Source organism: Athene cunicularia, assembly GCF_003259725.1.
Source record: "Athene cunicularia isolate RWA chromosome 3 unlocalized genomic scaffold, athCun1 chr3_part1, whole genome shotgun sequence".
Lineage (NCBI taxonomy): Eukaryota > Metazoa > Chordata > Aves > Strigiformes > Strigidae > Athene > Athene cunicularia.
The window spans coordinates 48,893,621-48,907,336 of record NW_020799097.1 but is presented as its reverse complement, the minus strand read 5'-3'; the positions used below and the strand labels follow the sequence as shown (position 1 = coordinate 48,907,336).

Here is a 13,716-nt window from a genome sequence, read left to right as displayed (position 1 = left end):
GTTCACCTTTATTAATATGTATTAATCTAGTTCATTCTCAGAACCTGTAAACTTTTCCTGTATTAAGTGGTCACACTGCTGTCTCAGAACTGTTACTTTATTCTAGATATGGCAAATTTCTTCATGGCATAACTAATCTGAGTAGAAGCATGGAACAAAATCAATCTGTAACTGATAATTATTCTAATTGCCTGACTCCTGGCACATACTCAGCTGACTACAGTGTTTATGCAGGTAGGCTAGACATGATTTTGTCAGTAATCAAGAGACCCTGTTCCTGCCATATCCCCTCTGTCACTGCTACTGGGGGTGAAGTGTTTGAGGGGTATGTGTCTGTTGGTCTTAATGGTAAGTTTTTAAACTTACCATTTTGCCAGAGATGGGTTACAGAGTAACTGCCCCTGCAATTATGTAGGTAGATCAAAGGAAAGTAGTAACCACTTAATTGAGAGCTGCATGTTTACTGTGGTGCAGCTACGGTGATGAAAAAAAACATATCATGCAGTGCTTCCACCAGGGGACAGAAGCAGCAGCGATGTGAACTGTGGCCCCCTGTACATGTACAAATGCACTGAACACGTGCTTGTAAAGGAGAAGCATCCATTTCCAAGAGCCTGCAGCTATTCCACACCACATATTCACTCCCCAGAGCTAGCTGTCACAGAGGAATTGGGAACAAAGAAGGGCAGAAGACAGACAGCCTACTACCTTTAAAAATAATTTCAATAAAAAGTTACCTAACTTAAATTTATTTGTAAAATGCTATATTATATATAGCAAGAGCACATCAATATGACAAAGTACCACTGTTTGGAAACAATAACAACAAGTTTTCTATGAAGGACTAAAAGCAGCACATTTCAGAGCAACAAAACTTCAGTACATCTGTACAAAAGGAGGAAAATTAGTAAGGCACTTCCTCTAGGGTGGTAACAATAAAAGCACCAGTATCCTTTGAGGCAATACAATAGTAATGAAAAAGTTAAACAGACTTACTATGCAAGACAAAGGCCTGGATGCTCCTGGGAGCAGCTTGTAATAACACTGGTCTAAGCCAGAACAAAACACAGCAGCATAGTACAAGACTTTGTTTGTATTTTACCTTTTTGCCAACATTATTAAGGAAACCTAACAAAATCAGGTTAAGAGCAGGGCAACAGAAGAACCTCCTGCAGTCATTAGCATGTATTGCTTGTCACAAGCTCTTTACCAAATCAGTAACGCTTACTTTCAACGGGCACAGTCCTTGTGACCGGGCACATATCCAGGCTTGGCTGTGCCCCTTGCTAGGGCAGTCTGACACTTCTGCCCAGCAGCAGAGGGGAGCCAGCAGCCCACCATAGACCTTGCTCTCCAACATCACAGAAATACTTTGGAGTCTCGCATTCTCCACAGTAAGCCCAACAGGTAGCGATTGACAGACTTGGTAACCACAGCCCTTAGGTGCTGTTGCAGTCATCTTTAGTGATGCTTTCCCTAAGAAGTCTTGTTTTCTATATGATGGGAGTTCAGGAAGACTATACTTACTGGAACTGTTTTAAAAGATAAATATTGACTTGGCAAAGTAGTAAAATACCTGTAATTCAACAAGTTAGGCAGCCTAGAAAATGGGCAAATTCTTCACATTCCGACGCATCCTTTTGCCAGCCTTCTCTTTTTCTAACAAACATCTACTAATTTACATCATGTCTACATGAGAAAATCTAGATGTTTTTTCTTAATTTAGGACTTACTATATTAGCATACTAAACTATATTTGAAGCCACATGTTAAAAAAAAAATTTTTGGATATGCTGTGTGCTAGCAGTCTTTAAACTTTCAGTAAATATAAATTTGTTCCAGTGACACAAATATATTAATTTCCAGTAGTAAATATTTCTCTATACTACAGCCCATAGGTCCAAGTTGCTATACCTACATACACACTGCACTCCTGTCATTATAAAATAAGCTTTAATTATTTTTTAGCCCTTCTCTCAGTTAAAAAAAGAACACATTAAAAAATAATTTAGAATTAAGCTTATTGACTATTTTGGATTAACTACTGACTGACACAACTGTAATAACATGGGGTCTCTCCCACCTTTCGTTCTTCCACTCTAGCCCAGGGCATACTACCACTCTCTATCTCACACTGAGTTGTGATAATTTGAAAAAAAAAAAAAAAAAAAAAAAAAAAAAAAAAAAAAGTTGAGACATACTCAAGCTTTTATAGGGATAATAATCTTAGTAGAGAGGTGAAATTATTCTGTTGCTCATTCCTTTTAAAACTGCAAAGAAAAGACAAAACTCTTAATTGTTGATCCTGTGTCCTTCAGAGACAGCAATGCCAATTCTAGTGTCTGGAATAGTCAGATGTAATCTTTGTTTGTTTGGGTTTATACAACTAGTGGTTCCCAACACTGTGTTAACTTTTCTTCATTGACTGTGTTGACAACAACATGGTCACGATCATACTGTGTGCCCCCTGTAAAGAAAAATTTCAAAGAGTATAGATTATCTTTGAAACAAGAGACATGGACTCTAGGTTTCAAGGCAACTCTAGTAAGTGCTGGTGTAAACAGTTTCTCTTCTCCCCAAGGCACTGAAAAGACAAACTAATTTTCATTGCTGCCTGCTTTTAGAATTAATTTTGAAAGAAGGAAGCCTGCCTGCTCCTCTCTACCCCTTCAGCAATTCAGTACCTCAGCTTTTTCAGCCTAGATGGGAAAGGAAGGAAACACCACAATAGTCAGGAGTAGCTCCTTTAAGACTGTCATTTCCCAAAAGTCAAACTTGGCTGTTCAGTTTCCCCTCAAGAGTTGTCAGTTGTCACTTTCCTCTAAGATGATGTTTACACGATGAAATAAGTCCTGCTGCTAACGAACAATATGAGTGTGACCACAGCAGGGACAAGGTCTGGTACTCATTTACTCTTTGCCATTATAATCCTGTATTTTGACCATCTGCATCACAGGTCTCCATACACAGAGTATTACCCCATGTTCAGCTGTTTCAACTGGCAGTTGAACATACCTGAATGCAAAATACCACCTTTTCTTAGAGGGGCTTAACTTACTGATGTGATGCAATGCCAAACATGTTCCCATGGAAGCACACCATTAGTATTTTGACTTAAGAGACTCGGAAAGAAACATTCAACTAGAGCTGAAAGTCAGAACTGACTTTTTTTTTTTTCAGATCTAGTACATACTACAGAAGTGTAGAACATGAGCATTCCATGTAGCACAACACACCTGTAACAGCAGGTAGTACTCCCACTGGAAGGAGCCAACCACTTATACAGAGCAAAAGGACACTCCTACAGACACTGTCTTTCATTCTGCACCCCTATAGCCTCACCCTCCTCCAAGGAGCAAGAGACAAGCCTGGCAGCTGCAAGCTGAGCATGAGTGTAACAAATATGGATTCCAGCAGATCTCAGAAATATTCTAGACAACTGGAGTCCTGCATAGGCAGGCACATTTTAGAGCAGCTCTTCTGTACTAAGGAAATGCCATCTCAAGCACCTTAGCTATTCTCCATTTCAGGAATTTGAGGGGAAGAGGCAGCTTTCTGGTGCCACTGTCCCAAATCAGGAAGGTCTCTTGAGAAGATTAACACCAACATGATTTCTCTCCTTTCCATCACCAGGCAATTACTAAAAAGCTGTAGAGATATACAGCAGAAATACTTGCAAACTTCTTCAGAAAGAGGGGAAAAATAAGGGAATTCCAGATCAAATAGTCCCCCAGGAAAAAAACCTGTAACCAGCAGCTACAAAAGCGAATATTAGCTACATAGCTCACTGAACACAAAAAATATTCTGTAAGAAGTATCTGATAGAGTGTAAACATGTTATAATGGGAAAAGATGGGGGGGGGGGTTTCAGTGGAACAAGAGACACTTTGATATAGCAAAGCTCTGGACAAAGCTTTGTGCTATGCCAATATATCCACAAGGTGGCACTGGTAACTGCACAGCTCAACACTGCATTCATTCGCTGAAGAAGTTCTTAATGCTCAATTTGTGGTCAAGAATGGATCAGCAGAACTGTCAGAAACAGGTAACCTTCCTACTAGGCTTTCTCAAATAACAGCTAAATGTACCTACTCTTTCATATTCGCCATATAGACTTACTTTTTTTTTTTTAAACTGAGAGTGCATCTATAATTTCATCACCAGACCTATCCATGATGAAGTTCTTCAATTATAAATACTGAATACATAATTGCTTTTAACATGATTAACTGAAGACAAGGCAGCGTAACAGTGTTTCTGCTTGTTTGGTGCACCTCAAAGCTGACTTCTGAAAATGGTATGCACAGTTGTGACTAAAGACTCTCTGTTGAACTAGAGTCTTTTCAATAAGTTTAGAATTAATCATCACTAGCTTTTTATGGTAGTAAAGAGAATCTGTGATTATTTCTGCCAGTGTTGTATTACAGTCAGACATTAGATAACCCTTTTCTCACAGTTCTGATGGTCCTTGTTCTTTTCAGTTCTAAAGTGCTGACTGTTGACTCTGATATTTTATTTTATTGTAATTGATGTAATTAATGTCACAGCATCAATGCAAGATTTTCAAACAGCAAAACCAAAATTAACAGCTATAGAAAATGATTACTCCCCCCCCGCCAAAAATACACTTATGTAAGAACATCCGATTATGTTAATTCTCCTATTTATTCCATTTGTTGTTTTTTCAGACCTTCAATGAAACTATGAAAACAAAGTTCAGAAACAGTATCTACATGAATCCAATTGTTGTGACAAAAGCGACTGTAACACACACAAGTGTGCACAGACCTTAGTCTGCTATGGCAGAACCTCATATTCACAATAAAGGTATAGCCATTACTGAACAAATGAAAAAACTTAATATTTTTGCATCTAATCACATCAGTGTACAAGCCTGCCTTTGCTTTCCCAATATCCTTTGGGTACTGCATCTACAACTACTATATAAGAAAGTTTTGTCTATACAAATTAAAGTTATTAAGAAGCTAGGTTTTTCTTCCTTCAGCATTTTACGTTAACTATATTCACATCACCCAGTGCCACGTAAAATTAGCTGAGGATATCTACAGTGAGTGGACACTGGGAATACAAGATAAGCAAGTACTATGAGTTACTAAACCCCATGTAGGAAAAAAGAAATGAAGTCCTATGGCCTGTATAATTCATGAGGTCAGACTAGCCAATCGGGTCTTTTTTGATTCTAGATTAAAAGTATGACTATAACACCATCCTTAATTTATAGGCACATTTAGTGCCTAGCCCACTGTAAATACCATGTAATTAAGACACAGTGTAATGAGATAACACATTTGCTTACCTTTGATATCTAAAACCAGCTTGGGTTTCATCTTGCTATATATCCTGCCATCGGGACTAATATGCCAATACTGTTTGTCTTCATTCCGCTCAAATGACAGACCAAGTTTAGAGCCAGGAGTTATAAGATTTCCAACAATTGTCAAGCAGCAATCCTCTGCCATCTGTATCATCAGAAAGGCAACAGCAATTATTCAGAACAGCCTTACTTCTAGTATCCCCTGCTTTTTAATCAGATAGGAGAGATGTCAGCAGGTGACAACAGCATCTAGGAACATCTTTCCCTAAAGGAATGTATTTTTGCCCCAAAGTCGACTACTTATTTTTCTTTTGTTCCTGTTTCTGCTGACACTCTCCACTATAGAAGAACATTAAAATAACCATGCTGCATCAGATCAGAAGTACAATTAGCACCTGGCTCTAGCAGGGGCCAATAACAGATGTCATGGGAGATTACATTCACTCTGCTCTTGTATGCAGTATGTTCCTGGTAATCTCTCCCAGTCTACAGTAATTTCCAGCCCAGAGACTTTTCCATGCAGAGCTAGTACCTTTAATACTCAGATGGTTCCTATCCCATATATGAATTTGTTAGTCACTACCTACTGAGATCAATGTAACCCTTTCAATGAACGACCTTCTGTACCATAAGCCTTCTGGGGCAAGGAGTTCCAAATCTTAACTCCTAGTAATAAATAATAAAAAAAAAAGTAAAAAAAAAGATTGATAGGCAACTACTAGTTTTATTTGATGTTCTCCTCACCTCCTTTCTCCGCCTTTATTTTTAGGGATGTCTTGTCCACACTGTTTGCAGAGACTTCAATCATATCATCTCTCAAACTGCCCCCTTTGCAGGCTAAAAAGTCCTAGCTATTTCATCTCTTCCTTGCACAGACCTCCATCTCCTCTGCGCATCCTTTTTTTGTTCTTTAATAATTTCTAGTTCTGCAATAACCTTTTGACATAAAGCACATAACTACACAGTGTTGAGTGTATGAATTTCACAGTGTATCATAATAATATTTTCTGCTTTGTTCTGTATTTTTTTCCTAGTTACTTGTATTACTTGATTTCAAAACTCTGCAAATTTCCTTATGGTTTAAAAAAAGACCTGGCAAAAATCAAGCTTATAGAATAAGGCTGTATTAATAGTAAGTTACAGTTAATTATTCTGTGTGAACAGTGATTTTCAGTAGATCACCATAAGCTGCCTTGTAACTTCTGAATAGACTTCAGTGGCAGATTAAACAAACACCCATCTGCCATTGTTGATATGGCCCTAAATTAAATATAGTTTTGAAAAAGTATTACTTCTTACTATCATAACCTAGAACTGAAGTAGGTTGATTCAGTTCTGCAGTTCTGAACTTCTCATCTGTATCTAAAAATGTTTTGGAGTGGGACTTGGAAGACTCAAAGCTTACACGAGATCCACTAGGCCACTACGTCACCTATCTCCAAGAAACTCATGAGCATCTACTATTCACCTCTGTTTCTGACAAAATGAGCAGAATGACTTTCATATCCTGCTTATTGGTTATCCCACCTACCTAAAACAGCTCACCCTTGAAAACCTCAGGCATATCTCAAGGTACCGTGACTCAGTCAGTGAAATGACCTAAGCTTATAGGAAGAAAGGCACAAGTTCTTCCAGTGACCTAAGTCTGTCTACATGCATATACCTACCCACCAACGAGCTTAATTTTCTTTTTAAAATGTGGAGAAAAACATTTTTTTGTGCAAAACACATTTACTGCCCTTCAACAGAAAGATGGCAGAGCTCTGTAGGGGTTCAGTCATTTAAGATCAATGTTGCCAGCTTGCAATCTGCACTAAGCTACCTGGTTGCTATACAGCACGAGCTTTGTATTTTCTGTGCACAGAAAAAACTGCTTTATGAGGTACAGACACCCGTGTCTTGGGGACAAAACCCAAGACCATTTATTCAAAGCCATATAATAGCACACTGTCTTGATACGAATACTTTCAGTGAAATATTTGAGAGGCACTGTCAAGAAAGAAGTCTTTTGTATGTGATATTAAAGCTTTTAGCTTACTTTGCATCATTTTGCTGTCTGCATAAATCCCTTTTACTACTGCATGTGTCCTGCAAACATGTCCAAACAATGCCTTAGCTTATTAACAGTAAGATTCTTCCCTCCAGCATAGATGACATAGTTATAAATGGCTCCTTTGAAGTTACAGGATCCTACAGAAAAAGTTCAGATGATTCTTTATAGTCAAGCTGTTTAAGAGTATTAAAGTAACAATTTTCTTTGGCTGGCATCCCTACCTAAGACTGTTCATGCTTAAACATTATGAACTGCGCATACCTCTGCTCACCTCAATGACAATTCACACATGATTAGTTTTATGGACTGTGAGAAAAGTAGGACTTCATTTGGAAATTTTTTACAGAGGAATGGAAAAGGTATGAATTTGAAAAATACAGGTATAACCAGAAAAAAACCCAAACAAAACCCCCCCAAAACCAAAAGAGTAGGATTTTATCCTTAAGCTTGCCTCATGCAGAACAGGATATAATCTACATCACACTAATCAACCTACCATAAGATATGCATAGTTCAAAATATTATCAGGAAGGGTCTGCATTTTAAAAGGTTTCCTCTGCTTTGATACTTATGTAATATTTTCACTGTGGAGAAAGAGAGCATGAACATGGAAGGAGCTCATCAAGAGCAAGACAATGATCTGGTGTTGACTGTACTTGTGAGGCTACTATGCTTTAGGGGAAAAGTAAATCGTAACTAAAATCTCTCAAAATTTCAATTACATCAGAAAAGGTACCATACAACTAGTTTGTATCACCTAAAAAACCCAGAGTTAAATAAAAAAAACCCCAACCCAAATCCCTACAAAAAGATTACATTACAGCTGAAATGGAATAAGCCTATAAAGTAAATTAAGATGATATAGTAGGAATTGAATTCATAAAGCTCTACTATTGGAGAGGAAAAGAGAAGATTTGCATTGAACTTGAACCTCACCCGGCACCTTATGAATCCATCCTGATAAACCCAGATTTGATCATCTGAGTCTGCATCTTCTGCAACCTGTATTCTGAGAAGATTCAGATTGTCTAAGTTTCCATCAGCTGACATGAATGTTCCTGTTTCCTTGTTTCGAAGCCTGAAGTACACCCGTTTCTGCAGAAAACAACAGAACCACAGTCTCAGTGCAGATCACATCCTGCTCTGGTTAACTTCAGATCAATTACTGTTGCATGCTGAACCCCATGCCTCCCTCCTTCTTTCAGAAAGCTTAACTTACTTATTTTAGAATTTAATTCCAAAGTCCATAAATGTCTAGGACAAGCCAGGCTTTGAGAACTCGCTATTCTGCATGGAGAGTTTTAGGCTTTCCTATGCACTGAGATCGCACAGTGAAAAGCTAAGAACTTTTAATTCAGAGCAGCACTAACTTGTCTCTGCTAACTTCCTGTATAGACCCTCTTTGCTTTTATTAGGGGTGCACTTGTGCAGTGCTGCTTCTTTCACTGGCAGCAAGTATTACCCTGCACATTCATGCTGTGGCTTGTTACACATTAACATTTCTGTTTAGACAAGCTCTCAGCCAGGGCAGTCAAAATGCATTATTTCTAATTCTGCTTAAGGCTATACAAAGACAATGCTATGACAGCAAGCAAATGCATTTGGTTACAGGTACAAGCAATCTGTGGATTAGAAAAGTTGTTTCCTAAATAAAATATAGCTCAGCAAGAACCTCAAATGTTAAAATTCTCAGAACTGCTGCAGCATTGGGCCAAATCACACAGTCCTTATTTAGAGAACAAAATGAAAAGGACATCACAAAAATAAGTTTTGCAGTAAATTTGCAATATTCTGCTAAGTAATAATCAGGGAAGGACATTTCCCCCTAAATCAATGCAAAATCACTACTAATTGAAATATCCGATTTCGTTGACCAATATTCTTGTTCCAAAAATAATGCAGGTAGTACAGACAGTGCGCCAGTGACCAGTTTGGGTGCTAATTATAAAACAACATAAAATAATTTAACATATAATGGCCATAACTACTATATATAAATTAATTTGGCCAATCCTTATATGCTGTCTTCTATACTCTGGTTCACAGTATGCTTAATGAACAGTTTAAGCAATAGAGCTGCAAAGCCATGTAGCATAATCAAATGGCTTTTATTACCAGCAAAACTGTAGACTGATTTCTTTACACAGTGGCCTTTGCTGAAGCTTGTGACATGCATCAAGACGGTCTGCTTTTGGATGTATAATATCTCCCAACCCCATTATAAAATATAAACATAAAAAAATACAAATTAGTACTTGAAAATCTCATGTCAGAGCCTTCTCACCTGCAGTAAAGGTCTCAGAGAGCCTATCTGACAGTAGCCACTCACTTTATACCAATCTGGAATTTCAGTCGGTGATAACAACATCTGACGCCCTCTGTAATTACTATGCTCATAAATTATCCATCTATGAGAAAAAAAGAAAAAAAAAAAAAAAGAAAAAATAATACTTTTACTGCCAAATCCTGCTTTGGAATCAATAAATAGGTTTAACATAAATCTGTCCCACAAAGTAGTAGTGTTTAGCTTTGGAAAGCCAATGACTTTCTTCTTAACAGGTCTTCAAAAATAATAAAATCATGTCCTGATTTAGATCAACCACATTAAGATGAGTATGCTGGAGTTCACATTTTAAATTCTTATTATTTAAAAATTACAAGCTGAATGAAACAAAGCATTTTCTTGCCTTAAAGGGAGAACTGCACTTTTAAATATCATCTGTTTTCAGAAGGTACAGTGACTCATCAAGGAGCAGGTATGTATATGCTACATATGTTGTATATGCTAGATTGCTGCATGTGGAGAACCAGTACTTCCGTCTGCCTAATTTGGTCAGGCCTGACCCACATGAGAAAGAACTACTAGGGATGCAGATTGCAACAAGCAAATACTGCAACAGGGTGAAGTTCTCTATGGTATTTTGATAAGAGTTTTTATTTCAGAACACCTTTCTTCTTTTCAAATACCAAGGGGCGGGGGAGAGAAAAAAAAATAAAAAGAGAGAGAGAAAGAATATAGAAGAATTTTCTTTAGCATTCCCTAGCAGACATCCAACCACACTTACAATCACACCTGAGAGAAACCTGTCAGAACCTGACTTCTGCTTCTCTACTCCTGGCACAGGCAGTGAGTTACAACTAGACTTTGAAACAGGCTGCAAAACAGTGCAATTTGTTGAGTTTTTTCATACAGATTTGCTGGGACTGTCCAATAGCCACAGTTAAAATTTTAAGTACATGAACACTCAATAAGCACATTTTCCTGTTACCTCCTTTACTCTGACTGTTTTCTCAGTAAATGTCTCTCTTCAGTAGCACACTCACCTTAATGTTGATGCTTTTTCACAGCTTATTCCAGGTATTGAAATTAAGAGAATTATAAACTGATGTCTCTTAGCAAAGGAAGAGAAGACAAAAAACCCTTCAGTAAGGAAGACAGTAGGGGCAAGAACACTGAAACCCGTGTTTTGACACATTTCAGCAGCTGACACTGCTAGAACGAAATCAGAACTTTCCTATTGTACTCTATACATTTCTAGTGATCAACCAGAAAAAGCATATATATTTACTGGACAGGAAACATTTTCAATTCATGACTCCGTTCTTGCCAAAGAAGTAACTTTATGTTTGACTTCATGTTAGTCCATGTTATGGAAAGTGAGAATCAACTTTCTGTGGTTATGGTTGAAGATACCAAAATCTCAGGAGACTTAAGAATACGGAACATGTACCTTTTCTTATGACCTTTATGTTTCAAATTTTCATTTCAGTGTGCTAAGGAAACCCTTGGACCAGATGGGGAAAATTACTTGCTCTACAGATATAGTATTAGCTATCCACTTGAGGGCAGTCTTAAGCTATCCAACAGGATCTCTCTAGCACACACTTTGGAAATTTACCTCTTTGAGAGAACATGTTTAAATGCAAAGCACCAGTAACATGGATGTATCGTTTAAAAAAGACACATTCTTCAAGTTAGAAAAAAACCTGAACATATACTTGGGTCAAAGTATCTTGGAAGTAGAAGTTAACAAAAGGAAAAACACAAAAAGAGAAATTCAACAGATCTGCTGGAACACTGGAAGAAGCTTTCAAAATGCTTCCAGAGAATTTTTAATCTTCATCACAGACTATTTTTTACATTATTTTCAAAAGTAAGTTTAGAGAACACAACTGCTTAAAAACAGCTAACGAGTTTAACTGCTAGATTTACAACCAAGAGCCTGACCCAATTCATGAAGTAAAAGGGATTATTACCAATGTCAAAAGGGAACATCATGATCTAATCATACCACTGTCTCTGTAACATACAGGCAAAAGGATGAACACGAAGACTTACTAAAACAGTTTGATCTTACGACACATGATCACAAACTGAATGTTTTTTTTATGACAGAGACCTAAATCAAGAGCACAGAAGTTGGTTTCAAGAATGCTATGCAAACTGGCTTTTATAATATGGCATGAGAAGACATCAGTTTCCTTGTGAGCTTTTTCAAATTCATTTTGCCTTCTAGCACAGGGCACCAGTCAGTGATAACATGTTGTTGAAACAGAATGTGAAAAGGTTCTGTGAAAAGAAACTGCATTAATATACTGCACATGTTATGATACTCTAATTTTATAGTCCTTGGTTTCTAGCACCTATAATTTTTCTGTTGAGTACATCATTCTAAAGAATCAAAGTGATTTTAAACTTACATGCCACCAAGGACTTGAACTGAAGCTATCCGAGGACTGTATCCCAGGAACTGGAGATTTAAGACTTCTGTACTGAATTCGATTTTCTTTCCTTGGAAACCCACCTTTTCAAAGAGAGCTATGCATGGCTCAGACAGTTCCTGCAGAAGGAAGATGAGCACTTTTATAGGATATTAGAACTCCAGATGGTTACTGTTAACATCAGCCCTTTTATTTCACAGGTTTCTTCTTGATTGTTTAAGATCAAAGACCCTGAATAATGTTTTCACTCTTGCAACAGGTTACTTAAAAGACATAAAAAAAATAAGAAAGACCCCTTAGACAAAACACACAAGGGATCATCTTGCATGGAACATGAAACTTCCTTATCTTAAGGCACACGTAAGTGCCTCTGTGGTTGATTCCTGAATAATACCTTAGTATGTTTTAAAAAACATTTTAATTAATGCCATATCCCTCTTCCATTGCACTAAACCCCACTCATTATAGGAATTTTCATCTTCAGACCTGAATACACAGAAGATAATATTGATTTCTACAGCTTCAAATGATGACAGCCTTGTCAGCACTGTTTATCTCATTGCTCTCATTTTTAACTCTAATAGTAGGTTATGGCAACATCAATCTCTGACTAGACAAAAGCTCCAAGATTCATATATCTGAGGTGAAATTCATGACTCAAGCAAAATATGTAACATCTGAATTCTCCAAACTGCTGTGGGGAGATGATTCTTCTCCCTCTCTGTCAAAATCATTCTGATGTCAAAGAGATTCTGCCCACATGAAGCTCCCTGCATCACTGAATCCATTTTAAATGTCTTCTAGGTAACAAACCTTGGACTCTTTTCCATGTGTCAAGGTATCTGTAGTGGACTGAAAATAACTTCTCATAATTAAGGCCCTCCCCAGGAAGCTGGGAGGTAAGGGTTTGAAATCCCTCAGGGCAAAGTTAATTAGGCCCAAGTGTCCTGGTGTTACAGTTTACACTCATAGACAAAAATGACCCTGCCACTCCCTGTCTTGCAAGTCTTCCAGTAACAACTGCATAAAACCAACGCCATAGACAGAAGAGCTCCTTCCTGCTGGCATGTGTTTGGCATGCTTGAAATACATCAACTGGATCAGGAACGCCCGACACAATGCAAAGTCTCGACAGACTCTCATCTGGCCTCAGGCATGGAAACAGGCCCTCCAAGGCAGAGGTGGCTCTGTACACACATGGCAGTAGATATCTGTGCTTCCGTGTGACTTTGTTAGGCAAGACATCATGTCTACCAGTTTCTAGACAGTGCTTAAATTCCTCTTTAATCTTCTTTTAGATGTTTAAGGGACCAGATGACAATGTTGCATGAGTGTCACCATTATCTCCGTAGCAGTCTGGGCTATCACACAGCAGCTTGACTGCACAAATGCTGCTACACTGTGGAAAACGCTGGGAGAGGCCTTTCAGCTTACTCCAATATCAGAGTATACTCATCCCCACCATGAAAAGTTAACACCAGTTAGACTCTCATGTGGCATCGTGGGTAAAGAGCTCAACAGAAAGAGTCATGCAAACATGATGTCCTGGTGTCTCCAACTCCTCCACCCTTTCACAGACCTGCACTCTGAGACATGCAACTGGTCA

General features: G+C 38.0%; 1 protein-coding gene across 2 annotated transcripts in view; it reads right to left on the bottom strand.

Moving 5' to 3' along the window:
- Positions 1-743: 743 nt before the first annotated feature.
- CRYBG1 (crystallin beta-gamma domain containing 1) overlaps positions 744-13,716 on the bottom strand; it is a 65,227-nt gene continuing 52,254 nt past the window's right edge. For both annotated transcript variants that reach the window (XM_026845279.1, XM_026845278.1), the window contains exons 18-22: positions 12,090-12,229; positions 9,673-9,796; positions 8,325-8,483; positions 5,318-5,480; positions 744-2,467 (exon numbers count right to left, since the gene is read on the bottom strand). In XM_026845279.1, the coding sequence (XP_026701080.1) occupies positions 2,379-2,467; positions 5,318-5,480; positions 8,325-8,483; positions 9,673-9,796; positions 12,090-12,229 (675 nt within the window). In that variant the 3' untranslated portion in view covers positions 744-2,378. The remainder of the gene's footprint in view (positions 2,468-5,317; positions 5,481-8,324; positions 8,484-9,672; positions 9,797-12,089; positions 12,230-13,716) is intronic.